At 41.3% G+C, this 25941-nt stretch overlaps 1 protein-coding gene across 1 annotated transcript; it reads left to right on the top strand.

Moving 5' to 3' along the window:
* Positions 1-370: 370 nt before the first annotated feature.
* kiaa0319l (KIAA0319-like ortholog) lies at positions 371-24680 on the top strand. The gene is made up of 26 exons (XM_037092470.1): positions 371-509; positions 2368-3052; positions 5871-6055; positions 6635-6748; positions 9415-9683; positions 10049-10135; positions 10674-10908; positions 12538-12633; positions 13171-13268; positions 13427-13514; positions 14025-14117; positions 14211-14343; positions 15024-15129; positions 15271-15393; positions 15476-15599; positions 16778-16910; positions 17045-17193; positions 17997-18148; positions 18240-18378; positions 19626-19785; positions 19883-20025; positions 20389-20511; positions 20981-21071; positions 21238-21329; positions 21510-21697; positions 21781-24680. The coding sequence occupies exons 4-26, from the start codon at positions 6655-6657 to the stop codon at positions 21952-21954; spliced, it is 3090 nt and encodes a 1029-aa protein (XP_036948365.1). The 5' UTR covers positions 371-509; positions 2368-3052; positions 5871-6055; positions 6635-6654; the 3' UTR covers positions 21955-24680.
* Positions 24681-25941: the final 1261 nt, after the last annotated feature.

Here is a 25941-nt window from a genome sequence, read left to right as displayed (position 1 = left end):
ACACACGAATTACGGCACATAAATGACAGGAATTCAGCAGGTTAGTTGTTTTTGTGGAGCTGAACCAGTTCGCCATTGACAGCAGGTCGGCAGGCGCATGACGGAAGTAGTCGGATTAGTGTTAAGCGCCTTCAGTTTAATTTAAGATGCAGTATGTACATTAATACAATTCAAGTAAGTGTCTGTGTGATATAACTCGAAGCCTCATTTGATTCATAGCATATTTATTCCTTGCAGTGTCGTTAAATCAAATTATTGCGCTTCTTTTAGCCGCGAAACGCTCCAACGGTTTTCGCCGACCTGCTTTATTCTGAAATACCTCCCACCGGAAGCAGTATATATATATCACTCTGACAGGCTTGACGGCGGTCACACAGTCACATCAGCTGTACAGGAGAGGAGAGGAACACTGACCTAATTAAGTGTACAGGAGGGGGGACAACAACAGCGACGACACAACACATCACAAGGACCGACCGAAGTGAGAGCCTGCGCCGTTTCCTGTGCCTGTAAGTCCTTGCTCCACTTTTCTGTCTTTTAAAGGTGTCGTGACAATTCCCAGTAAAACGCACAGGGTGAATCCGTGTTCGCGCACACGGTGTGTAGTGGAAGCGAGTGCCAGCAGCTGTTAGCCTCAAGGTGCTTTGGACCGGGGTGATCCCGGATTATACAGGTGAAATACCTTACGGTGCTCAAACTCAACCTTCTTGTTTCAGCACTGGGACGAAGGTATGCGTTGTAAAAAAAAAAAAAAAAAGAAGAAGAAGCGAAACGAAGAGCAGGTAGAAGAAGCGAAGTGTCATTATTGATCCAGCTGGCTCTCGTGTGTATTTCAGTGATAGTGCAGTGGACTACGCAGGCTGTCGCTGTCGGCCTTTATTAAATTATTTGACAGTTTAAGACTGCAAGACTTGAATAAACCCTGACTCTTTTATTCAGGCTGGTTAAATACATAATGCACGAGCCCACCATTTTGTATGAAACGTCTCAGAGACAGTATCCCAGTGCTTTTTGCTCATGCACTTCATCTTGATTGACAGGCAGTCATTCATGCACTTGTTTGCACTTTAATCAGTCAGTTAATCCATCAGTCAATCAATCAGTAAATTCAGCCACCAATCAGTCATTTTTATTGAGTAGAGTGTAGTCAGACTTACTGTTTTTGGAGCCGATGCTGATATTAAGGATATAAATATTCAGATATGTCTGCAGATACACATTTTGCACACACACATTTTGCAATGAATGCTCAAATGTGCTGGTCAAACACTTGTGATGGAGATATTTGATGGAGGCAGGATATTTTACAGGTTAACAGTAAACTTTATTGTCGGAAGTGACATTAGTGAACTGAGACCATGAACTTCACCTGAAGTGTGACGATTATAAATCAACCCGTAGCAGCATGTTCTGCACTTTGTTCTTCTTTAAAATGAAAAGGTTTTCATATACGCTGATGCAGATATATCTGTGAAAGGCCAGTATCGACAGATAATATCAGCCAGCCGATTTATATTGGTCGGGTTTGAGAGTAGAGCCTACCCAACAATTATTTTAATCATGGTTAAATGTGTCATTAATCATATCTTTGTTGTGGTAAATAATAATTACAAATCCAAAAACACCAGAGCCTGAAGCGAACTGTTGTGTTTAGTTGGATCAAATTAAAGTAACGTTTAACCAACATATGATTGAGATCAATGAATGACTTTCATATTTTATATTAGCCCTCTAATCAAATATCCTCGACAGTTAAGTCTTTATGGGGGTAAACACACTTGCGGCATAACAAAAACAGAGACATTAAAACCGACTCATCCCTCAGCAAGCAGCATTCAAACAATCAATTACAAAGAGGGACATCCAGCAGCAGTAAAAACAGTAAATGAGTGTAGTAAATGAAAGCAGATGTAAATGGGTGAAACCAAGAAGCAGTACAGGCAGTGTTGCTTGAAATAATATCAAGAAAAGATCAACAATCCATACTTTTAACACCATCCCTGCGTGACAATGTTGAAGCTTTGAATCAGCGAAAGAAGCTAGAATGTTTTATAGAAGGATTATTTGACAAAAGAAGCAACAGTACAAGGCAGCACGGCACAAATCTATGACTAGTTAGAGATTAATAGAGTATGTTTGTATACCATGAAAGGTTTTATTCAGTTGTAAGATTAACCTTCAACGACCTGATCGTGCATTCATGTCTTGTTTAACCTCCGATCTTATACACAGGAATTTATGTCCCTTTTTTGCAATCCATTTGAATATTATCCTCGGATTAGACTAGATGTTGCTCTAAGGATGTTTCTGTATTCGTCACAGCGAAATGCGAGGGTTGTCATTAATTTGTTTATTTCCCTTTTCAAGGACTCTGCCTGGGAGGAAAATGAAAACAACTTAACTTCCCTTCCATGTAGCAGGCAGAAGAACCTGTGCGTGGGATTTGGTGTCATTACTGAGAAAGCTCCACCAACCTGTCTGCCTAGTAGTCAATGCTGAACACTGACAATTGTGCTATTGACTGCTGAGAGAGGAAGCGGAGGAAGAAACAGCTGAGAGCAGAGAGAGAGAAGACTTGGCCTTTCCGGATATAAGAGGGGTTTTGGTCACAGAGATCATTGTTTTGCAGGAGCTTCTCAAGGGACGGGTGGCTATTCAAACATCTATAAAGGCCGAGCTGTCATCAGTCCAGGTGACCGGGTGCACCTGAGCGTAACTACTTCTGCAAGCACTCAGTCACCACCAGCCTGTGGGCATTTACTGCACAGTGAAAAAACAAATCTGCTGCACTGTGACTTGAGCGAGGAGGAATAAACGTGACTGAATCCCTCAGACCTTTTTTTGCTGGATTATTTTTACCTGGAGCTTTTTTTTTCTTTCTTTTTTTTTTGTTGTGGCTTACCTGGGAGAGACAAACAGGTGCAGGAGGACAAATGACTGTTTTTGGATTTGGGACTTACTGAGTCGTTGATAACGGCACTGAAGGAGGCTGCTGTGGCTTGAGCGTCTGTGTGCAGGAATGCTTATTTCCATATGGAGGCAGACCATACAGGTTAGTGTAAGCAGTGTGTGAGAGCTCCTGATGTGTGCACGATAACAGTTATAACTGTGGTTGAAGCAATATACCATTCTCAGGGTACGTGATTATCATATCCTGTACCCTCACTTATCTGTGGTTTTGAATTCTGCTGTGTTAGTGTAATAATTGACCAAGTTTCATGTGTGGCAGTACACTTTTAAATGAAATTATAGGGAAGCATTTGTTCAAACAAAAATACATGCAATTAAAGGTCATTTCAACTGTATGAAATGATAAAATTATTATGTAATAATGTAAAACTGTATTGGGAAGATACTGCTGCAACCCTCATTATGAAACATATACAGTGGGGTCCGAAAGTCTCAGACCATTTTGGAAATCTCTTAACATTCTCACTTAAACATAAAAACAATAAGAAAATGTGAAGATTCAGAAAGTTTATGAAGGAATCTGAAGTCAGATTGCTATTTCGAGCAAAGGTGGGCAAAGAAATACCAGGATTTAGACAAACTTCTTCCTGCAAAAGTTGTAGCACTGCAAAAAAAGTCTCACCATCTGCATGACTTAGATACTAACCTGCTGAGATAAAGTAAGATTATATCCAGCCATATGGATATGTAGCATCTAGCCAACATGCATTTACAGACTGCCTGTTCAGCAGATGTTTGTGAAAGCTGCTTGACTTTTTTTTTCTTCTTTTTTTTTTTTTTTTTTTTTTACATTTACCACATTGCTCGATGTTCTCATGGTGAGACGTGGAGAAGAGGTCTGCTGACGTTGTGAACACAGTGTCCCAGGACCTGTACTGTTCACTCCCCCCTGCCTCTTTTTCTTTTCTTTTTTTTTTTTTATATCCCCCTCAGCTGTAGAAACTTGCAGGAGAATTGGAGAAGGGGCGGTGGGCAAGTGCAGTATGGCTGTTTTTAACTATACACATTCCTCAAATTGTAAGTCAGGCTCACCAAAGAACAGAATTTATCTATTTACCTCAAGAAAACAGATTCAACGAAGCAGAACATCATAATGTTAACTCACGAGTTCAGTACAGCAAGCTGCATCTTACTGCTCCCTTTTTGCTCTGATGGATTTTATTATCGTAACTAACTGCTTTGAAATTGGAACTTTCTCATCACACTTCCTGGAGAAGAGGACATGAAGCATTAGGGAGTTCACTCAAGGATCGGGATGGCATGTGACTGTGTCTTGGATGTAATTTAATGATCAAGTAATTTTTTGCATCCTGCGTGCAGCTGATTCTGATTCATCTTTTACACAGAGTGACTTAGCGCTAACGTCACTGGGGACTCGGACTAGTGAGGGATGTAATTGTGTAATAAAAATGCTGTTTATGATTGTTGCACAGGAGAAATAATAACATCCTTCCTTAGAGCAACCTTCCAAAGTGTAGTTACTCATTTTCATGTTCAGTATAATCATACTGGCTGAGTAATAGGCTGCTGCGCCTCAAGACTACACACCAGTACCACATAGATTGAATAGATTAGATCATGTATATTGCAGAGTGTGATTGGCTGTGCCTCTTGCTAAGACAAAGTGACAAAACTGATATCACATAAGGTTGTAAATGTGGTCGTGCTTTTCCTTTCCTCACTTCTGCGTCACTTCGACTAATCGTTAAAAGGAGGAGGGAGCTCACAGGATTGTGAGTCATGTTGCTGTCAACAGGATATCAACAGAATGTTGCATAAACAAAGAGACTTGATGTGTGAACAGGGGATTTTCTTTCTATGTCAACATTCTCATTTAGTTTTATTTGTCCCTCTGTTTTCGATGGTACGGTGTTTGTTATGACCATCTTTTAATGTTCAGCTCAAATGTGTCACATACATCTTGTTGTAAAGAGGCCAACATTTCTTGTAATAACTATTCCTCGCTCTCTCTGCAGAGAGGCTTCCGTTGAATCTTATTTGCATGAAATTTTGTTATCAAGTTGAAGTTTTAGAGGCCAATTAATTCAAATACATGGAGTGCTTCTCTAAAGAGCTGGACAACTGCTGTCTGTCAGTAATCAAGACAAAGGAGGAGGAAAAAGCTGAATAATTCATATCGGAGAGGCAATATGGTGGAAATTATTATAATAATACTAAAAGGAATACTTTGCTGATAATTTCACTCATGTAAAAAGCAAGGACATCATAAAAAGGCTCACCGCCAAATGGAAATTCAGTCATTAGCTATGCAGATGGAAAGTTTGAAAGTTTTTTTAGTCTGCAGAACATTTCTGGAGCTTCACAGCAAGTCAGTGTTGCAGCATTTTCCTGAACAACTGAAGTAGATGGGGACTTGTTTTAAAACTTAAAAAAAGAGATCCCAAATTGATTTGAATGCAGGCCGTTTACACCCCATTTTAAGTTGAAATCGTCACTGTAGCTGCCAAACTGAAAATGTTAGCATGCACCCTGTCAGAAGTGGATAGACGAGCTTGATCGCATGTCAAGGGCTTTATTAACGTGTTTCAAATCAGTTTGAGATCTCAGGGCTTCAGGAGACTTGGAAAATGCCAGAAAAGGTGTATGGATCTATTTCATGTTCCTTTATTCAGTGTTTTTTAAAACAAGTCCCCATCCAGTTCAGTTGTTCAGGAGAATACTACAGTGATGTTTTTCTGTGAAACTCCAGAAATGTTTTTTGGATATGAAACTTGACTTCCCATTAGCGAGATGTTGAGGAAATAATGAGTGAGGTTTTTGTGTGTGTGTGTTTTGGTGAACTTATCCTTTAACCAATTATGTTTCATGATCCAATTCCATTAAGTAAATCACACGTATGTTCATACTAAAATAGTTTTTCTGGTCTTCTTGCATTTTAGCGTTGTGTTTGAGGAGCTGAGCCTGTGCAGGCCCCAGAGGCGGCCATGTTGGATCTCTTCCTCAGAGTGCTGGTGTTGACCCGTCTTCACCCGTCACCTCTTGGCAGCACCCTGCTGCCAACCTAACTCCTCGCTCCCTCTCTCTTCCCTGCATCTCTTTCTTCCGCTTCCTGGCCAGGAGAAAGGTAAGCGTGACGAGTTGGTGAAGGTTCTTACGCGAGCATGGCGTGTTTTACATGTTGTTTAATAGGCGTGCTCGGCTACTTTTGGTATTTAAAGTATTAACCACACACTAATGGTTGATGGGAGAGGACTGAAAAAATGGAATGTTGGCTTACTTAATGAAGTGAATGTCAGTAGTATTAAAACAACTCAGAGGACCTTTTTGAGTTTTTTTTTTTTCCTTAAAAATGATTTTCTTATGAGTAATTGTAACTGTGCTTTTGTCAGAATACCACGTTCAGTTCTTGTATACCTTGCACTGTTAAAGGAAGACACACAATTATGGAAATGGACTTAATTGCTTTCTTGTGAAATGTCAATTGTCAGCACATTGTAGTTTTACAGTTTACGGTTAGAGTTTGATCTTTCGACAGACAAAAGCTAGCTGTTTACCCTTGTTTTGTGCGATGCTAAGCTAACTTTCTGCCAGCAAATTAGTATATTTTTCAACTTTTTATTTTACATATTTTCTCGCTGACTTTGCTATATAATCCAGATGAATTATAAAAGCATACTAACATAGATCGGTTTCCCTTCCTTAGGTCCTTGGTCCTTGTGGAAAATGTCCTATGCACACCACAAGCTGTTTAGCTGGAGCTTACCTCAACTCCTTCTCCTGCCGCTGACCTACCTCTGGCTCTTTGCTCCTCCCACAGGTAAAATAAACCCATCCCCACCTGAATTCACCGGGCAAAACCACACTTGTTGACTGAGAACTGATAAGGAAATTCACATCTGTGTCTCTTAAACAATGAGCTCTCATCTGCACTTTAGGGTTGCACGCCTTTGATTGCTCAAGGTGGGTGTAAGGATGTTTGAAAAGTTTTAGGTAATTAGTTAGTGTTTACTGTTCTGCTAAACTCAGGCAGAGAAATGGAAGACAGTTGGCACCCCTACTGTGTGTATGTGGGCTGTCCTTCTGATGCCACCCCGCTCAGTGGGTTACAATGTGAAACAGGACAATAGGGTCTCTGTGTGTAGACATTGTGTATCTGTGTGTATTGAGGGGCGGGGGACAGAGTGGACAAGGGGTGGGTTGAATAAACTGAGGCCAAAAGGGTCCTTTCTCAAACAAACTGTACGGCTTTTGTGTGTTTTGTTTTTGGCAAGACCTGTGTTTTTCCAGACTTGAGTTACACTGACTGATAAAGTCAACCTCAGCTCCCTCGTTGCCATGGTAGCAGTTGTAGCTCGATCGGAGATGTTGTGATGATGAACTGTCTATGATTTTTCATTTCTCTGTTGAGGCCACCATAATTGTTGATGGCCTTGCCATGAGCAGGACAAGCACTCGACGGACTGATCTCGGACTCAGATGAATCTGAAGTTATATGGAAATGTTGTTACTTCTGTTTTTTACGGAAGAAAAAGGGTGAATTTTAAAGTGTATAATTCTTGAAAATGTCATGAATATACGCTTACCCCACTTGATACTATTTAAAGGAATATTTCTGAGTTTTCATTCTGTTATTACCTCTATGTAGTAGTAAGCATTGTTGGTGGTGGGGTCCACCATTTCTGCATGGGATTCACATTGCCTGCCTCCACATTAGGAATACACATGATATAGTCTAGCATGTAATCCAATGTTGCTCTTTGTAATATCATGTTGTCAATATCGGCATCACTGTTTGTTGTTCACTCTCCCACAGTCGTATCAGAGCTTTATTATGTGAATACAAACTAAGTGTTGAAGTGGCAAAACACGAGGTGTGAAGCCGTCAAATACATTTATCGCCAAGGTGAGAACTGAAAACAACTACCTGTCAAAAATTATTTGACTTGTATTTAACCAGACAAGTCATGCTGATGCCTCTTAAAGGAAGAGAAGTGGGGGCTAAAAAAATTAAATCTCAAAGGTTAAAAAGCAACAGTACACATCCAAAAATTCCAAGACACAAACTATTTGCACACAAGTACATGACACAAGAACTGTGTGTATGACATACAGCCAAGCACACAAGCCTAAAACTCAAGCTAGAAGACAAAAACAAACCCAGAACAAGAGCATCGTACACAAAGGCAAAACGGGTGACAGTGGCTGGTGGAATGATGTTCAAAGGAAAATTATTCACTGACATCTGAACACACGTTTGTTTCATCCTCTGTTGTATTTTTTTATCAAAGAGCAACTCAAGAAGAAATGCTGGACACACAGAGGTCAACCAGGACTGAAACCTTGAGGATTATAACTTTTTACAAACTTATTAAAAAGGATCAATGATAGAAATGCCATGTTCTGTGTGTGGGTATAAAAAGTAACTTCAGATTTTCTTGATGCACTTCAAGGAAAAAAGCATTTGGCTGCATGCAATCACACCATCTTTTCTCCATGTAGTGGAGTACACTGATCAAAGGAGGCAGCTAATAAATGACACAAGTGATCAATCCTGATATTTGCATTTGTTTATGATTTTTAGCTTGAGGTTTCGATCCACCTTCTAAAAAAAAAAACTAGTTTATTTTTATTGCAGTTGCATACAAATCACAGCAACTCTTTGTCCTTTTGCTGTTATTCACGGCTCGTTCGGTTTGGTGTTGACATTTATTTAACTGGAAGTGAAATATAACCTCCCATTTGTCCTTGTGTTACTTTAACAGTCTGTGGCATTTAATAGTCGGTGCTGTTTCATTGTGCCTGGCTACACAATGCATCTCTCATGTGGGACAATGACTGGACTGAAATGAGTTAATTTGATACTTGAAGGGCTCATACTCCTGCTAACTACCAGCGCACTGCAGTGCTGATATGAGTCTGATATGGTCTGGCTCGGAGGATGGAGTTTTGCTCGTACTGCATACTGTGCTTGGGGTTTTAATCAGTGTCTTGTTTTGTCAGGGAAAAGCCTCACTTCCTCTCTCTGCTGCTGACTTGGCTGACTGCTCAAACTGCGACTGCATGTCGGCCTTTCTGAGAAATGTTCAGTCAAAGCCTAATCTGTGAAAAGTCTCGCTAGTTGGGACCGGAATTCGCTGTGGGTTTTACTTTGCCCCTTTGCCTTTGACAATGCCAAGAGTGCCCAACAATGCCCTGATTGATATAAACAAGGGAAATCTTGAAAAGCCTGGGAATCGCTGCCCGCTGGCCGAGCTGTGATGCCGCTTGTGGCAGATCCTTTTGATCAAATTAGATGCTTCTCTAAAGTGATTCTAGAATTTCTCTGCTGGGAAATCATTTCATAATCTTCAACTCTATCATGAGTAGACATCCATCCTTTTAATAATGACCATGTTGCAAGGGTATGGATCTTTTCACGGTGAATTTTTAAACATCAGTCAGTGAAATACATTTTGTTGTCTCCCTCCTGCTGTCCCTGCCCAGGTGTGTCAGCCACTCTCTGCCGGGTGACCGGTGGGGTTCTGGGGATCCACTGGAGCAGCACCATCTCTCTCGGTTGGCACCCTCTGGCAGACGGGAGAGGCGGGGCGACGTGTTGGGAGGCCTGCTGCTTGAATCCGAACTGCAACGCAGTTTGGAGCCTCGGCGGGCGATGTGTGCTTCTCAGCTGCACACGAGAGAGGGGTTGCCTCATCAGCTCCCTGCCCGTGCCCCACCAGGAGTCCCTTGGCCTCCTTCAGCTGCTCTCAAAGGTAGAGAAAGACTACATCTAGACCAGATTTTAAAATGCCTTTTCAGATGGCACTCTCATTGATGAGGGGTGACGCAACCAGGAAAAAATAATTAACTAATAGCTGTAAGTGGACTTGGATCTTGACTTTCTATCAGCATGAAGCCAAGTAGATAATGACTGATTTTTAAAAATGTTTTGGGTGAATTTATCCTTTGTTGTGTCACATAGAATATTTCCAGTGAGAAAATGTTTTTAATTGGGAACGAAGAAGAGCACTGGCATCAGATCTGGATTTTTTTATTGGCAGATACCCTGAGTGAATATGTATTTATAGTAGTTCATACATTATTTAAAAAATGTTGTTCTCTCTTGCTTTGTTTTAAGGGTCCCGTCTTAACAAGACGTAGAAGAGCTCGTCCAGCACAGAATGTAGGGAGCCGCGCAACGCACTCAAGAAAACCTACCAGCACGGTAACTTCACAGAATATCATTCATTTTTCAAAGTTTGTATTGATTACTGCATTGTTTACATGTGTACTTAATTTGTTAGCCTTATGTACCAACACTACCTGGAGTCAGCCAATATTCTTCCCCTTTCATTCTTCTCACCCTCATTCTTGTAATCACACTTGACATGTAGTTGGAATAAAGAGCTGTTTTTTCTGTCTTTGAAAGAGAATTAATTAGCCACTAATTTGATATTCAGTTGTTTCAGTCTCCTCTTTCTTTTTACTTGTTAAATGTGCAGATTGGCTGCTTTTCTTTGTCATGTATAATTGTAAATGGACTGTTGCACAAAAGAAGCAATCTGAAGATGTGACTCTGGGCTTTGGGGCCAAACAGTTAATGGATTATTTGTAAAAACCTTTTGGCAGATTAATGGATACTGAAATTAAACTTTAATTGATGCTCTGGTGGAGTATACAAATAGAAATTAATAACACAGAAACACGAAAATGGAAATGTGAATAAAATGGCTCCTCGTTTTCCCATTATCTCATTTTTTCAGGAAAGTCCCAAACCGGAAACTGCTCACCTAACCCCAACATTTCCCAGCACCATCACACTTCTTCACACGGCCCAGAGGAACCTGAGCCAGTCAGCCAATGGGAGCGCAGACACCGCTCAAACTCCATCACAGCAGAACTCCACGGAGGACACCGTCGACACTGCTGCGTCTTCCAATAGCAGCGATGTCAGCACACCCACAGCGCCTGCTCTCATCACAGCTCCAACTCAGGCTGGTACGGAAGCCATTATCTGCCCAGACAGCGATCACCTATTTTCAGCTCGTTCAGTAATATATCTTGTCCTCATTTATTAATTATGAACTGATGTATAATGTAGCAGCACTGTGGTTTTGCAGCCTTGGAGGAAGATATCACGCGACTCTCGCGTCCTTATTTTGAAATACATCTTTATCCTTCAAGTTTGCATTTTTCTGTCTCGCACACTGAAATTTTGTCTTTGTCTATGGCTCGGCTGATGTTTGACAAAATGAAGATGTACTTTGCCCGCAAATTTTATGGCAGACTGCTCAGATGTTATTTCTCTAGATGAAAGCAGTAGGAATGTGCTGAGACATGCTGGGCTTGTACAAACAGGAATAACTTGTATGGTCAGTGTCTACTCCCTGAAGGATGATATCTCAATTTAACTGGGGTTAGAGAGAACATCGCACCAGTGCATATGCAAAACAAAGCCTGGCATTCAAGTTAAAATCTTTTTCAGCTGTCAATGTATGTCCTTCAGGAAGCAATTACATGCTGAGCTGATGTAAGTTGAAACAGGAGTTGTGTGAAGGTCAGCTGCATTTCATGTGGAGCTTAGATTTGCATACACAACAAGAACTTGTGATTCTGAAAGACAACATCTCACAATGCCGTCGTGTCCTTATGCAAATTACAGTTTGTCTTAAAGAGAAACTGATTTTACACCATGATCAGTTAATAGTCATGTGGAGTTCTGCTCCGCCTGTGGGAACAGTTGCCTTATATCTCTTGTGGTTTTGAAAGGAGTCTGATGATGGTAGAAGTTTATTTTTTTTTCTGTTGCATGTCAGCATGAGCTTGGAGACTGAAACATATTCACTGGAAAGCCTGTGTTACCAACTGGGCTGTGGAATGGGTGAAATACTACAGGTGTTTCTGGGCGGAGAAGGTCTAGTGAGATGTATCTGATAACGCCATGTTGGTGTTGTTACTAGAACATCATAATTAATGTTGCTCAAGGACCCTAATTTGAGAAAGTGATGACATCTGGAGGCAAGCTGTTGTTGCCAAACGGTTGACGTATAGTGGTCTCATTCAGGAGACGAGTGTTTGTGTCCTGTCTCGAACATCATATTATACGGTTCACCTACTATTTTTACACTAAGTTCACTCCTGTTTTTCCTTTTTCCTTCCCTGTTTTGTTTGGTTTAGGTGAGGAAAAGACTTGGATCAGGTTAAGAAAACATGGTTGGGAGAAAAATATGTGTTTAACGTTGGTTTACGGTTTATTTTAACCCAGTTGCAAAGCTGGAACATTACAAAAGTTTTATTGATCAGTTGCGATGATGGTCCTGGAGCAACATTGATAATGATTCGAGGAACAACACCAACACGTTGATATCAGACAGTGGGGGTAAAAACATTGAGCTGCAATGTAGGAGCACTATTTCGATATTTGTTTAATAATAAAATGCCTTTATTTTACATGGCAATAATTGTTAAAATGACCAACATAGGTCTTCATTTATCCACAAGTACTAGGATGCATTTTTTCCGTCATTTTATTTGGCACTGTAAAAGTATTTTGTAAACTGATCCTCCTCCGGTCTCTGAGCAGTTTTTATACTGTCTTTGTTTCTTCTGTGTTGTTTTCCACGACAGTGAGGGAGCTCGTGGTGTCAGCAGGAGAGAGTGTGGAAGTCACGCTGCCCCGCAACGAGGTCGAACTCAACGCCTTCGTGGTCCCGACATCAGCAGGTAGAAACCATGACGTTGTTATCCAGAGTGTTGCAGTTTATCACCAGAAAACAAAATGGAGACTCGTCACACAGATGCTTCCTGACGTGTGCGTAATTGTCATTAACATGTCGCACCAATTTACTACACATGGATGACGATCTAATTCTTTTCTAATATATATATATATATAGATGAAACTGAGTCATATAAGCCCTCTATGTGGCTTAATTGCAGACTGACTGTCATCAAGCATGTTGAGGTAATTTTGGTGTTCCTTGATGGAGTTATGAAGTACAACCTGCTTGACAAGATGTTTCCCTGAGTCACCATTTGCATACTGTATGTCACATCAAACACTTCATATCCACACAGGAAAGATTATTCAGCTATCAAGAGAGGAATGCACGTCATACTTCTGTTAATCCCTTGATCCCTCCTCAACAAGCTCTACTGATACTGAAATCTCTGAACTGGAAATTATCCCTATCTGTGCGATTTTAATTAAGTGCAGCCACAGTTTTGTTTAATGTATTTAATTTCGCTGCGTCTTCACAGGGACGAACTATGCATTTGACTGGCGTCTGATAACTCATCCCAAAGATTACAGCGGAGAGATGGAGGGGAAGCACAGCACGACGCTTAAACTTAGCAAGGTAAAGACGACAGGTTTCATATTCATGTTCGGCTATAAATAAAACATGCAGCTGGAGGAGCTCTGCAGATTTTAGAATCGGAAGGTTTCAGCTGTGTGTGTAAAAAGACCACTTCCTCTTTCTGCTTTGCCTAATTTGCTTGCTCTCTCCTCTCTCAGCTGACTGTGGGCCTGTATGAGTTTGAGGTGACGGTGGACGGGGACGGGGCTCATGGAGAGGGTTACGTCAATGTCACAGTCAAACCAGGTGAGGTTTGACATTCAGCAACATCTCATTTATCCTTTTAGTGGTTTTCAGAGTTGTTTGAAGGGTTGATTGTGCATCTCACCCTGTCTCAAAACAAAGTAGGGTTTCTGTAGACTTTTAATCACAAATGTATTTTTTTTTTTAATTTAATATATGATCTTGAGTATTATTTCATGGCTGTATGTAGCTGTTTGTACTGTGCTTTCCTTTATAGACCTTTTGGGCTTGATAATGACAGAGTCTAATTTGTACATGCTAATTCTAATTAAACAAAGCAGTTATATGATTGGCTGTGCTGCTGTCTTTCCTAACTGAGTGTCAATAGTATGAAATTCTCCATGCTGACTGAATAAACACTGATCTTTTTCGCTGGAAGACGAGGCTGCCTTCCTCCCACGCACAGTTGTATTTTAAAGGCTTATGCCAAAGCAGCCACTGACTTTTCATAGCGCCTCAGTCACAAATGTAGGGCTCAATAAGCGAGTTAATTTCTTGTTTTCCACCTGACAGAGCCACGGGTAAACAAGCCCCCTGTTGCCGTAGTTTCTCCGAAGTTCCAGGAGATCTCCTTGCCAACCAGCTCTACGGTCATAGACGGCAGCCGTGAGTGTCTCACATGACAAACAAGTTAAACACCAGTGAAAGGCTTTGAACATAAAATATGTTGCCATTCCCCTTTCCCCCTGTGCCTCTCAGAGAGCACTGACGATGACAAGGTGGTGGCGTGGCACTGGGAGGAGGTTAAAGGTCCCCTGAGGGAGGAGAAGGTCTCTGCTGACACACCTGTCCTCACCCTCACCAGCCTGGTGCCTGGGAACTACACATTCAGGTACAGGTGGACCTTGCACAACAGTGTTTGAACTTTGAGTCCTGAAGTTTCAGAATTCAGATTTTTAGATGGACACAATAGGTGTGTTTATAAACATCCCACTGAAGCAAGCAGTTGATGGCTACTTGAATACTTGGCTGCGTATCTCTATATTCAGTATGTCTGTTGTAATTAAAACATTCCAAGGAAAGGATTCTTGGCCGGATGTACGCCAGAGATGTTGACGGATACATCGGCACCAAATCAAGTGTTAACTTTATCTTTTACCCGATCAATTTTAGCTTCCATTTATTCAGTTCTCATCATCACTCGGCCGGTCTCCGGATCCAGATTATCTTTCCATTGTTTTCAGATTTCAGGGAGTAAGTTTTTAATGACTCAACTCTTCCGTTGAGTCACACAGGCTGTCCACTTAGAAGTTAAACTGTATTTGGAATTCAACTTCAGCATCTTTGTATTCTTTCAGTCTCATATTTGGCCTTTTGTTTGATTTTTTTTTTTTTTTTTTTGAGCATTTCCACACTTTAATTTCCTACTTCGCTTATTGCACTTGTCAAGTGCAGCTCATTAAGTTATACTTTCCAAGTAGCTGTAGAATGGCAAAAACCAAAGGCGTCTGTGAGTGCACACATTGTCTCATGTGATTTCCCTCTGATTATCTAATGAATGTCTTTCTTCAGTTTGACTGTGACGGACTCAGACGGAGCCACAAACTCGACACAGGCCACCCTCTCTGTTAACAAAGCCAAGGACTACCGGCCTGTGGCCAACGCTGGCCCAAACCAGGTCTGAACTATCCTCTAGTGTCATGGCTCCCTTCTTTAATGGCTGAAACCACCATTATTGTTGAACTTATGACCGTGAAATCAGGTAAACAAGTCATTGTTAGCTGGTAACAAGTAGCTGATCTTCTTTTTTCCAATCCAGGTCATCCAGTTGCCACGTAACTCCATGTCCCTGTACGGCAACCAAAGCACCGACGACCATGACAACCTGTCCTACGAGTGGTCCCTCAGCCCCGAGAGCAAAGACAAGGTGGTGGAGATGCAGGTGAGAAATCTGGAGTGTTAATCATTTAGTTAATGCATCATTAATTTTTTCCCTGACACCGACATCTTTCTGTGCTTTGCAGGGTGTTCGGACACCGATCTTGCAGCTGTCTGCCATGCAGGAGGGAGACTACACCTTCCAGCTGACTGTGACGGACTCATCCGGTCAGCAGGACACCGCCCAGGTCACAGTCATCGTGCAGCCAGGTAAACAAAAAAGAATACCACCTGAGAACGTTCAATGAGTATCATCAGTGCAGGTATTAATTACAGTACACTCTTAACTCACATTTTTATGATAGTGTATTTAACCAGTGTGCACTTCGTGTTTGCTCTTACTCTTTCTCACAGACTATACACAAACATACACACGAAATCTTAGGAGTCATACAGAGTAGTAGTTCATTAACTTCCCTCTATAATGTGTGAAGCTGATGCACTTAAACTACTGCTACAAGACTCTATTTGCTTAACGCTTGCTTAACAGCGTTCTGACTCAATGAATGGGAGGTGTATGTGTATGCTCAGCCTGATAAGAGCCCAGTGTAGACCACAGAATGCAAACACACCGGCAAGACGATGTTCAGTGTTTAAACAGGATCTGTCATGTGAACTCACATGCACCTGCAAGGTCAGGCTATGTCAACCGGTTGAGTGATAATATCTGAAAGAAATGTCAGCGTGTTGTTAGTCAGAGACTTTCAGAGGATAAAAAAACACTCTGACCTTTATTTTCACCATCATATTCTGTTGAAATGATTATAACGTTGCTGATCCGAACGCAGTTGTTGTTTTTTATCTAATGAGCCCCTTTCACGGCTGAACTCTGGATAATATGCGGAAAACTAGATCAGGATATTGTCCTCATTTGCTTTTTCACACATGCAGCACATGACAGGAGATTGTCCGACGTGTTCACACAAGACTACAGACTGCTCCATAATGATGTCTGGTTTTGCGTTGATATCAGTACTACATGAGTTTGGACATATCTGCAATATCACTTAAGGAGTGGAGAGTAATATACAGGCAACCAGATAAGAGTATGAAGCAGTTACACTGAAAGGTATTCTCAATTTTAGTAACAAAGTATTTGGACTTTGTTACCTCCCACCTCTGAAAGTGATCAAGCAACCAAACCTGTTAGCCGTAGGATCAAATTTAAACTCACTGTATGAAGGGTAACATTACACCATCTTCATATTACAGTTTATAATCCATCTGCCAAACTGTTGGTAGGTAGAGAAATTATGCATTTTGACCAAGTGAAGATTTTATCAAACATAATTTTTACCGTTTGAAATTCTTTTTGTGCTTTGTTGGCTTGCACTAAACATCGAAGAAATATGTATTTTTTAGTTTCCTTTTAACTCTTCGCCCTCCAGAAAACAATAAGCCGCCAGTAGCAGATGCAGGACCGGAGAAAGAGCTGACGCTGCCGGTTGATCGGACCACGCTGGACGGCAGCAAGAGCAGCGATGACCAGAAGATAGCCACCTACAGCTGGAAACAACTCAAGTCAGTCTCAGACGGACTAATGAACAGCAGAATACAGTTAAACAGCAGTGAACAAAATAAAAACTGTTCCTTCTACAGCAAAACTCTGCTTCACATTCTCTCTTTGTGTCTCTGTCCGTCTGTTCCTCCACCAGGGGTCCCGACGGTGTGAAGATCGAGAATGCAGACAGCGCTGTTGCCACGGTTACAGGTCTTGAGGTCGGCGTGTACGAGTTCACCCTGACGGTAACGGATGAAAGGAAGCTGCAGAGTAGCGACACAGTCACGGTCATCGTCAGAGAAGGTTAGGAGATTTGTGTGTGTGTGTGTAAGTGTGTTTGATAATCCGTCTCTTCTAGCCAGCAGGGGCATGGAATCAGACAGGTGAGGATTATAGATGATGTTTTTAAATATGAATTTGTAATTAAGGAAGCATGCAGAATTTTGAAGCTTTACAAGAACTTGTCCGTGTGAGCTTTTTAAAGGTGCTACATACGACATTTAGCAACATCTAGCGATAGCAACGTTTCCAGGAAGTCTCTCATAATATCGGTAACAGCTAATTAACTATCATGGCTACTCTAACCTGTAACATTATGCACATACACATTGAGTTACTTGAAGTCAAGTTGGAGCGCTTTAATGGCCTGTAACATGCAACTCATGTGCAATAACATGCACACACGACCAGCCTGGCTACCAAAACAAAGAATAGAGAAGCGTGCATAACAACAAACGTACAAAGTTAGACTTTATTCTCTGATCTTTTAGTGCAGGGCTGGTTTTTCATTAGTTGATAATAAAAATGGTGACGCTCCCTTTGGGTAATTACATGGATTGGACATAATAATATTTACTATGAGATCACAAGGATCTGAATGCTTTTGTGCTGCTGTCTTGTTGATTTGAGACCTTGGCAATGGCGCATTAATGCAGTTAAAACCTCGGACTGTCCTGTTGGATTGGGGGGGGTCACTCCCACAAGAGTAAACACCTGTAAAGTCTTGTTATGATGTTGGAAGATAATAGTCACATCTACATCTACTATGTTGCCAGTGTTTTCCCAAGTCTTTATTCAGTGGGGTTTTTTGTAATGTTTTCCACCAGAGCTGGACCAGCCGCCAGTGGCTCACGTCGTGTCGAGTCCGTCCATCGCTCTGCCCGTCAGGACCGCGACTCTGGATGGATCTCACTCCACCGATGACAAAGGTGGAGTCAGCTACCTGTGGACCAGAGATGATAGCAGCCCTGCCGCTGGGGTGAGATGATAAAACTAAACTAACCTTGAAACTAACGTCGCCAAAAAATTATGAACATTTTGTCACTTCCTTATTTTTGTTTCTTCGATAGGATGTCCTGAACAACTCTGACCACCAGGCAGTGCTGTTTCTGGGAAACCTGGTGGAGGGGAAGTACAGCTTCACCCTGACTGTGACTGACAGTAAGGGACAGACCAGCAGTAACAGGGGCTCAGTGGAGGTCAAACCAGGTAACACACATGCAGGCACAAACCTACAGTCTATACACACCGAGAGACACTTTCATAGTGGTGATGGACCTTTTTTTTTTTTGCATCTCTTTGTTGTTGTTTTTAAGCCCTTTTTTCAGTATAAAAGAGAGATATTGAAAATTAAATTACAGGATTTTATCATGTAATACCTCAAAGGATTTATTTGAGTTATTATGGCCTTCTGTCGGCCCGTGCATACAGATGGTGTCTGTTGGGAACTAATAAAAATGTCAGCATTTCATTGGAAACTGCTGATGAAGGCTTCAAACTGAAACATCGGCATCGGGCCAAAATGAATATTTCTGAAGATATGACAGGCCAATAAATGTAGTTCTCTACGTTTTCTTTGGCCCAGTAATTGTGTTTTAAAAAATAAAAAATAAAAAACCTGCATCACAATAAGAGCAGACGTAATAACATTTACAACAATAACAATGTGTTTCTCAAATATGTCATTCTTTCTTATAATCTAGATGATTAAATGTCCCACAGAGTCTGTTTTATTCCACCAGTGCACAAAATGAGTCACTAGCTTTTTAAAAAAAAAATTCTAAAATTCTTACGTATTGCCCCTTTTTAAAGAAGCGTATTTAGGTGGCATAGCTCTGAGTTAGTGGTGGAGTTATGCACTCTACTGAGTTTCATTCTTGTTCAGTGTGAAATCAACAGGCCAATTCTTACCTATTGTTATGAACTAATGCCAATTCTCTCGATAAACTTGAAGTACCGTTATGGTAATCTACAAAATAAATCTTTACAAAATTACATTTTAATCCTTCGAAAAGAGAGATTTGATGTTTTCTATATTATCTGAAAAAAAGAATATGTACATATATCAGCAGTCGGCCGGAATGAGTTGGAAAATATCAGCATGCCAGATTTTGGCCAAAATCAAATATCGTGCCTCCCTGGTTTCCACACAGCAAGAGACTCAGCAACCAACAGCAGAAGGTTGAGCGGGTCACTGTGCAGCATACGGTGAACAGACACAAACGCAGCCAGAAACTAATCCGTCTCTTGGAGCTCTGGCCTCTTTCCCAGATTTCAGTGTCAGATGGATCCAGCCTGCAATCAGCCTGGTTTTCCCATGTCAGTGTCTCCCTCTCCCTGTTTCTCTCCCTCTCCCTGTTACATTTTCATTTCCCTTCCTCCCCCTCTCTCTTGTCCATGACTCTACTGTGTTAATCATCTATTTTCTCACCTCTCTCTTTCTCTGTGTTTATCAGACATGTGGGCACGTGACCTGGTGGAGCTGGTGCTGGAGGTTTCTGTATCACAGGTCTCTCACCGCCAGCGTGACATGCTGCTGCGTCAGGTCGGGGTTTTACTGGGCGTGCTCGACAGCGACATTATTGTACGAGAGATCAGTGCATTTAATGAGCACAGGTGAGACTTTCTGCACAGGAATCATATTTTCTGGATTCATCTTTGTGGCTGGACATGCCTATAACAAAGGATTTTTCCCTCTTCCTCCCTCTTTTAGTACTCGGTTGGTCTTCCTGGTGTCAGGCGGTCCAGGGCGCCCTCCTCTGTCTGGCCGCAGCGTTGCACTTGGTCTGCGCAACAAGCTGCACAAACAGAAGAATGACTTTTTAATCTACAAGGCTCGACGGGTGGATACAGTCAGTGAGTAGAAGATAAATATAATTTTTTAAGAGCCACATACAAATTGGGAAAATGAGTAAAGAGAAAGGAAAATGTGGTTTGTGAGCAGTCCAAAGCATCAGCGCTGCTTTGACCTCATAACCTCTGTCTCTTAAGATGATGATCAGATAATGACAGGACTTAAGTTCAAGTCTCTAACATTTTTGAGCTGTTGTTTTCACCTCTGCACCTCTCCTTTTCCCTTCCCTCTTCCATCTGTGGTAAAACCTGTTTTAAAATACTTTCAGTGCACCTTCTGTGGGTAAATGTTCTATAATGCGCTTATTGTTTGTCTGTTTGCTGCGAGACAGTGCTCTGGTTTCATCTGTTGCTCTTCTTCCTCAGTCTGCCAGCTCAACTGCTCGGGTCACGGCGAGTGTGACTCGTTCACACGACGCTGCGTCTGCCACCCTTTCTGGATGGAGAACTTTATCAGAGCTCAGCTCGGTGATGCAGAGAGCAACTGTGGTGAGTTTATGAAAGATCCCCCTGTATGAAGACATACATAAAATATTTTCAGTGTGTCTTACGTAGTTCTTGCTGCAAAAAGTATAATTACAAGATTTAAATCTTTAAAATGGCACCTACTCCTTCTTCCTCCAAAATGTATGAATTTGCAGTTAATTATAATTCACTGGAGGCCACACTTGTGCCCCCCAAATATTGGAACAGTATTGGCCCAAAAACTATTTGTGATGTCACAAATCATGCTTTAAGGTCCGCCTCTTAAAAATCAAATTTTCAATGAGCGCTCAGCAACAAATATGAAAACAGACTTCTAGTGTCAAACGTCATTTATGGACTGAAACTGAAATGTTGAACTGTAGGAACAAGAAGAAAAACACATTTTTGACAGTTAGTGCTTCAGATGCAATGTGGCAGTTTTCTTTCTTCCACATTAACATTACATATTAAAAACTTGATATTCTTTTTTCAGAGTGGAGCGTACTCTACGTGACCATAGCATCCTTCATGATAGTGGTTGCAATAGCAACATTTGTCTGGGGGATAGTGTGTTGCTGCAACAGGTGAGCACAATTTCTGCAATATTAAATATTCTTGAAATTATTACTAAATGTCTTTGATCACGTACAGTTAATGTTTAATTTCCATTAAACTCTTGGGATTATATTTTGTATTCTAACTGCCTCGACACCAACTGATGTCTGGTTTGTTTTTTTTATTCCCTGAAAGACGTAAGAGCAAAGTGCGCAGAAGCAAAAGCAGGTATAAAATGCTAGAAGCTGATGAGCAAGACAGTCTGGAGCTACAGCCACCCAGAGTGGGTAAGAAACACACAAAAACACCGTAGCTAAAGCCACCATGTTGTTGTTCGCCATTCTCGGAATCACAGGTGACATCTCAGAAAATGTAAACCTGTATCAGCTGTAATGTTGTACCAGCATCTCAGACCAAAACTAAAAGGGTCAACCCGTTTCCTTCTCTTCATCTTCTCCTCCGAGCAGCCCGGCTGAAGCCCGTCACCGCTCCCACCTCCTCCGCCCTCATGCACTCGGACTCTGACCTGGACAGTGACGACGGGCAGGGCGGAGTGCCGTGGATGGAGCAGGAGCGCGGGCATCTCCTGCGGCCACAGAACGGCTCCCTGAGGAACGGCCAGGGCCCGGTGAGGGGCAAAAAGCAAAGAGACGAGCTGCTATAGCAAGGGAGGAGGGGGGGGGAGCTCGACGCTGCCCTCTAGCACTCACACCTCCTCCTCCAGCTGTCTCACCCCCCCTGCTCCTCACTCTTCCTTTTTCTCTTTTGTTGGTCTTTCAACACAAAAACCTCACACCTCTCATCCATGAGGACAGACTGTGTGATAGCTGGATTTATGAGGAGGAAAAAGAGGAAAACCATGCTGGAAACATGCTGTCCCACTGTCATGGAAAAAAAACACCACTGTACTGAAGTTCCCCTGCTCCGACTGAGCCAATCCTGAGGGGGAAAAAAAACTACAGTTTCGCTGAGAACTAGGGGTGAGCACTGTCCTATTTGAATGGATATAACGTTAGACCCCTATTATTTAACACAGAGACATAAAGAATGTACTGTTACCCCTCTTACTGACGGTTAGAGACTGGGAGAGGAAGTAGCGGAGTGACTTTCTCAGCTTCAACGACACGAAAACCAGCCACTTTGACACGCTGCTCACACCTTGCCTCTCGTAGACACGCATGTGCACACTCAAAGAAGTCCTATTCACACTGTTCCAGGTCAAACTGATGCTACCAAACACTGCCATGTTAAAAAAAACAATGGTTAACTCTGGCAAAACACAACCAAAACAGAGCTACAAAAAAAAAAAACACAACAACAAAAAAACAAGAAAAGAAGTGCATGAAGAGCGACAGATTGTCACTCTGCTCTGATTTGATACTGGAATGATCGCCTGCATGTTTGTATGTTGGGTGTATGTGTGAATTTTTTTTCCCGGCTGCTGAGCCAAAAAGATGCTTCTCCAGAGCAGTTTGTATGTTTTTACGTCTACGTAACAGCACTCAGAGGCAGAAGATCCTTTAGAAGAAGGAAAGAAAAAAAACAAGAAAACGCCATGCTTTTATTCTGAAGGCTTCTCTGTGGATTAAATTCGCTGGAACACACACTGGAATAAACAATGTTGATGAGTTCTGTCCCAACGGACACAACAAATGGGATGGACGTGAACCTGCTTCCTCACTCACCTCAATGTTCATTAATGCTTGAACCATGAAGACCACTTATGTTTTGTTTTTGTGTTGTTTGTTTTCTTTTTTTGCAAACAACTTTCAGGCTGTGATTAGACGTCGATGCACTTTGATTCCATGTCAGTCAGCTTCAGTCACATGTTGTCTCTTGTTGGTTGAAAAGAGGAGATCTGTGATGGTGAATGTTGGAAGGTTCAGCCATAAACAACACAGGACTTTACTGCGTTCAAAATGAATAAAATACTTGATTTCCTTGACTGTAAAAGAGGAATTTTGTAAGACATGGCCAGAATTTTAGTTTGAAGTATACAACGTTATCAACAGAGCTTGAAGAAATGTCAGTTTTGACGTCATGTCAACAAGTTCAATGTAATGTTGCAGAGATGTCTACGTAAGTTAGCACCACATTCAGCTGGGACATGCAGTATGTCTGTGGCAGTCGTTACGTTTCACATGCTCCTCAGCTGCTCCATAGCTAACTGAGCTGTGAGCTAATTAGCCAGTGGCAGCGAGTTACAGACGAGGATTGATTGCAAAGAGCAGCACTTGTCGGTTACATGTTGCCTACTGTGTTTTGTTTTGTATGTTTTTTTTTTAAGCTACCTATAAAAATTCTGGCCATATTCTACAAATTCCGCCTTTTTTTAAAGATCAGATGAATGAATATATTTTAGGAAATGTGAATTCAGCTCAAGTCCAGAAGCACCTCAGTAAACGTTACATAGCTGTAGGCTTGAATGGAAGTATGACTGGGTAATTAAACAGCTTCTGTGCAATATCAGCTTCAACCAGTTACAGTTTGTTTGATTAAAAACAGGATACGTGCTTCCCTTTTGGCAAAAATTACACAAAAAAACAAAACAGAAAAACAGATATTAAAATTGCCATCATTAAACTTCCAGAGTTGTGTGTCTGGAGTGACCTGAAACGGTGTCGAGTCCTGAAAACAAAATGATTTCTTTAATCTGAGGGATGTTTGCCATGAGTGCAACCCGATGCAGAGGGAAGCTGTCAGAACATGGACAAGAAAAAGAAAAGACAGCAGTTTCTCCTGCGTGTCAGTCGTAGCGACGGGCGTTTCTGTGCCTCTTCCCTGCAGCGTCTCAGTGTGTGATTGCTTTGCATGTGAAACCGGCCTGTAAGTCACTTTTTCTTTGGTTGTCGAATGTTTAAATGGTACGCCATGGAGACAGCACAGCTGGTGTGAAATAAGAAATAATCTTAAAACATTTTAAGGGAGGAAAAAAGAAGTCTGTTTCTCACAGTTGCATAATCTCATGCTGATTTCAGTTCTGCTGCAGTAGTGTGGCCGGTATGGAGATGCTTTTTGAAATATCTCTTCCAGACTTGTTGAATTTATCTGGTCATCTTTTGCTAGTGTGAAGCAAATTTAAAATCAAGTGCACCCAAGTGCCAGCTCTAAAAAAAACAAATGCCATCTCTTAAACTCTTTGAGATAATGTCATATTGTTTCTGTGTTTTGCACATCGTAGAAAATTGACTTTTGGAGTCATCGCCAAGTTTATCTGTGAACATTTTCCCCACAAAACACAGTTGATTAAGCCCTTTCAAGGATTATTTTTATTTTATTTTTGATTTTTATTAACTATACAAAACTTCTGTTACATGCACCCTCTACCAGTCACTTTGGGATTTATAGAAGTAAGTGATGACCTTGACTCTGATGGAGTCCACTGTGAAGGCAGACAGAGAAAATGGAGAGCAATTTCAAATGAAGGGACTTTAATTTAAGTTGTTTTAGATGTTTTGATGAAAGACGACCCTCCCCCCTTATTTCCTTATGTGTGACCAGACCTGATGCAACTGGATAATCTGTAAATTAAATAAAATGTTTCAGTTTGTTCTTGAGTTTTCTGAGAGAGGTGTGCTCGTTTCTCGCTATGTTTCGCTGAGTAAAAGCTTCGACTCTGATGAAAGATTGTGGCAAAACTGGACTGTCTGTCTTCATTTCTTTCTTTTTTCAGTGTGCCCTTATTCTCCTTTTCTCTTTCCATCGATGAGAGTTACGACTTCTCACCAGGCTCGACTAATAATCTCATGATAGAGGCAGAGGTCAGTGAACACACCAGAGACATTATTTTCCTCTGAGAGCAGCTTGTTTGTTCAGATATGGAAAAAAATAAATATTTCAGAGTTTGTATTATTACCTCATTAATATTGTAAATATTAAAAAGTTTGAATTTCCTTTCCAAAACTATGCAGTGGCCTTTTATGAGTAAAATTAGATGTGAAACGTGCATGTGCCCCAGTAGTAGAACTACAGTAGTTCCTTACTTCCACCCAAGCTTGTTATTTATTGCATGTATTTCACTAAATATCATTAATCTTTAAACCTCACTGTCACGCCTTTTGTACAGGTTGAATACATTTGTGAATTATATCATTTTTCTCTTTATAAAGACTACAATACTTGGGGTGGGAAAAATACTGACTAATTCTGAGCATCCACAGTGCCATCACAGATGCTTGTTTGCAGATTTACATTGTAATTTTTTATGTTTCATGAAAAAGAGATGCAGTGAGTGAAGCTCCACTCTACCAAGTGCGTCCTCACACCAGGAGAGAGGACAGCCCAGCGTGCATGTAGGAACCTGCAGCACTGAGTTTTTGTGTGAGGAAAACAAAAGATGTAGACATTGTTTGTGAAACAAACACATCTAAATGTGCAAAATCAGAAAGAAACAACAAAAACCAACCTGGAAATTAGATCGCAAGTGCAACTGTGGCTGCAACTGTCATTTTCTCTTCCCCTGACTGCTCTCCACTTGATCGGCTATAACATAAGTTTGTTAGTGATTGGGAACTGCTGCTACATCCAAGGACCAAATTAAAATATCAAATTCTTGACAAACTTTCATTTATTTTTTTGTATTATTAGGGCCTGAGCACTATCTGTGCGAGGACCATATTGTTTCTATCAGTTCAAATTGTTCATAGAGTAAAACCACAAGCCGCACACACACTTTTTCCTTTTCTGTGATCACATTAAAAACATAAACATTAATATTTAAAGTTCAGAGAGCATATTTAGGCTCGGACTGATTTAGCTGAAAACTAACAGGAGAAGTGAGAGAGGAAAAAAGTATTCAGAGAAAAATCTGACCATTACTGGTGCAGCTGAGGAGCCTGTGAACTATCCTGACTAAAAGCCCTTTCGGATTTATTTCAGGTCCCGTTTTCCCCCCCAAAA

Source organism: Acanthopagrus latus, chromosome 3 (genome assembly GCF_904848185.1).
Source record: "Acanthopagrus latus isolate v.2019 chromosome 3, fAcaLat1.1, whole genome shotgun sequence".
Lineage (NCBI taxonomy): Eukaryota > Metazoa > Chordata > Actinopteri > Spariformes > Sparidae > Acanthopagrus > Acanthopagrus latus.
The sequence above is the reverse complement of the archived record's forward strand: the minus strand, read 5'-3'. Positions and strand labels throughout refer to the sequence as shown.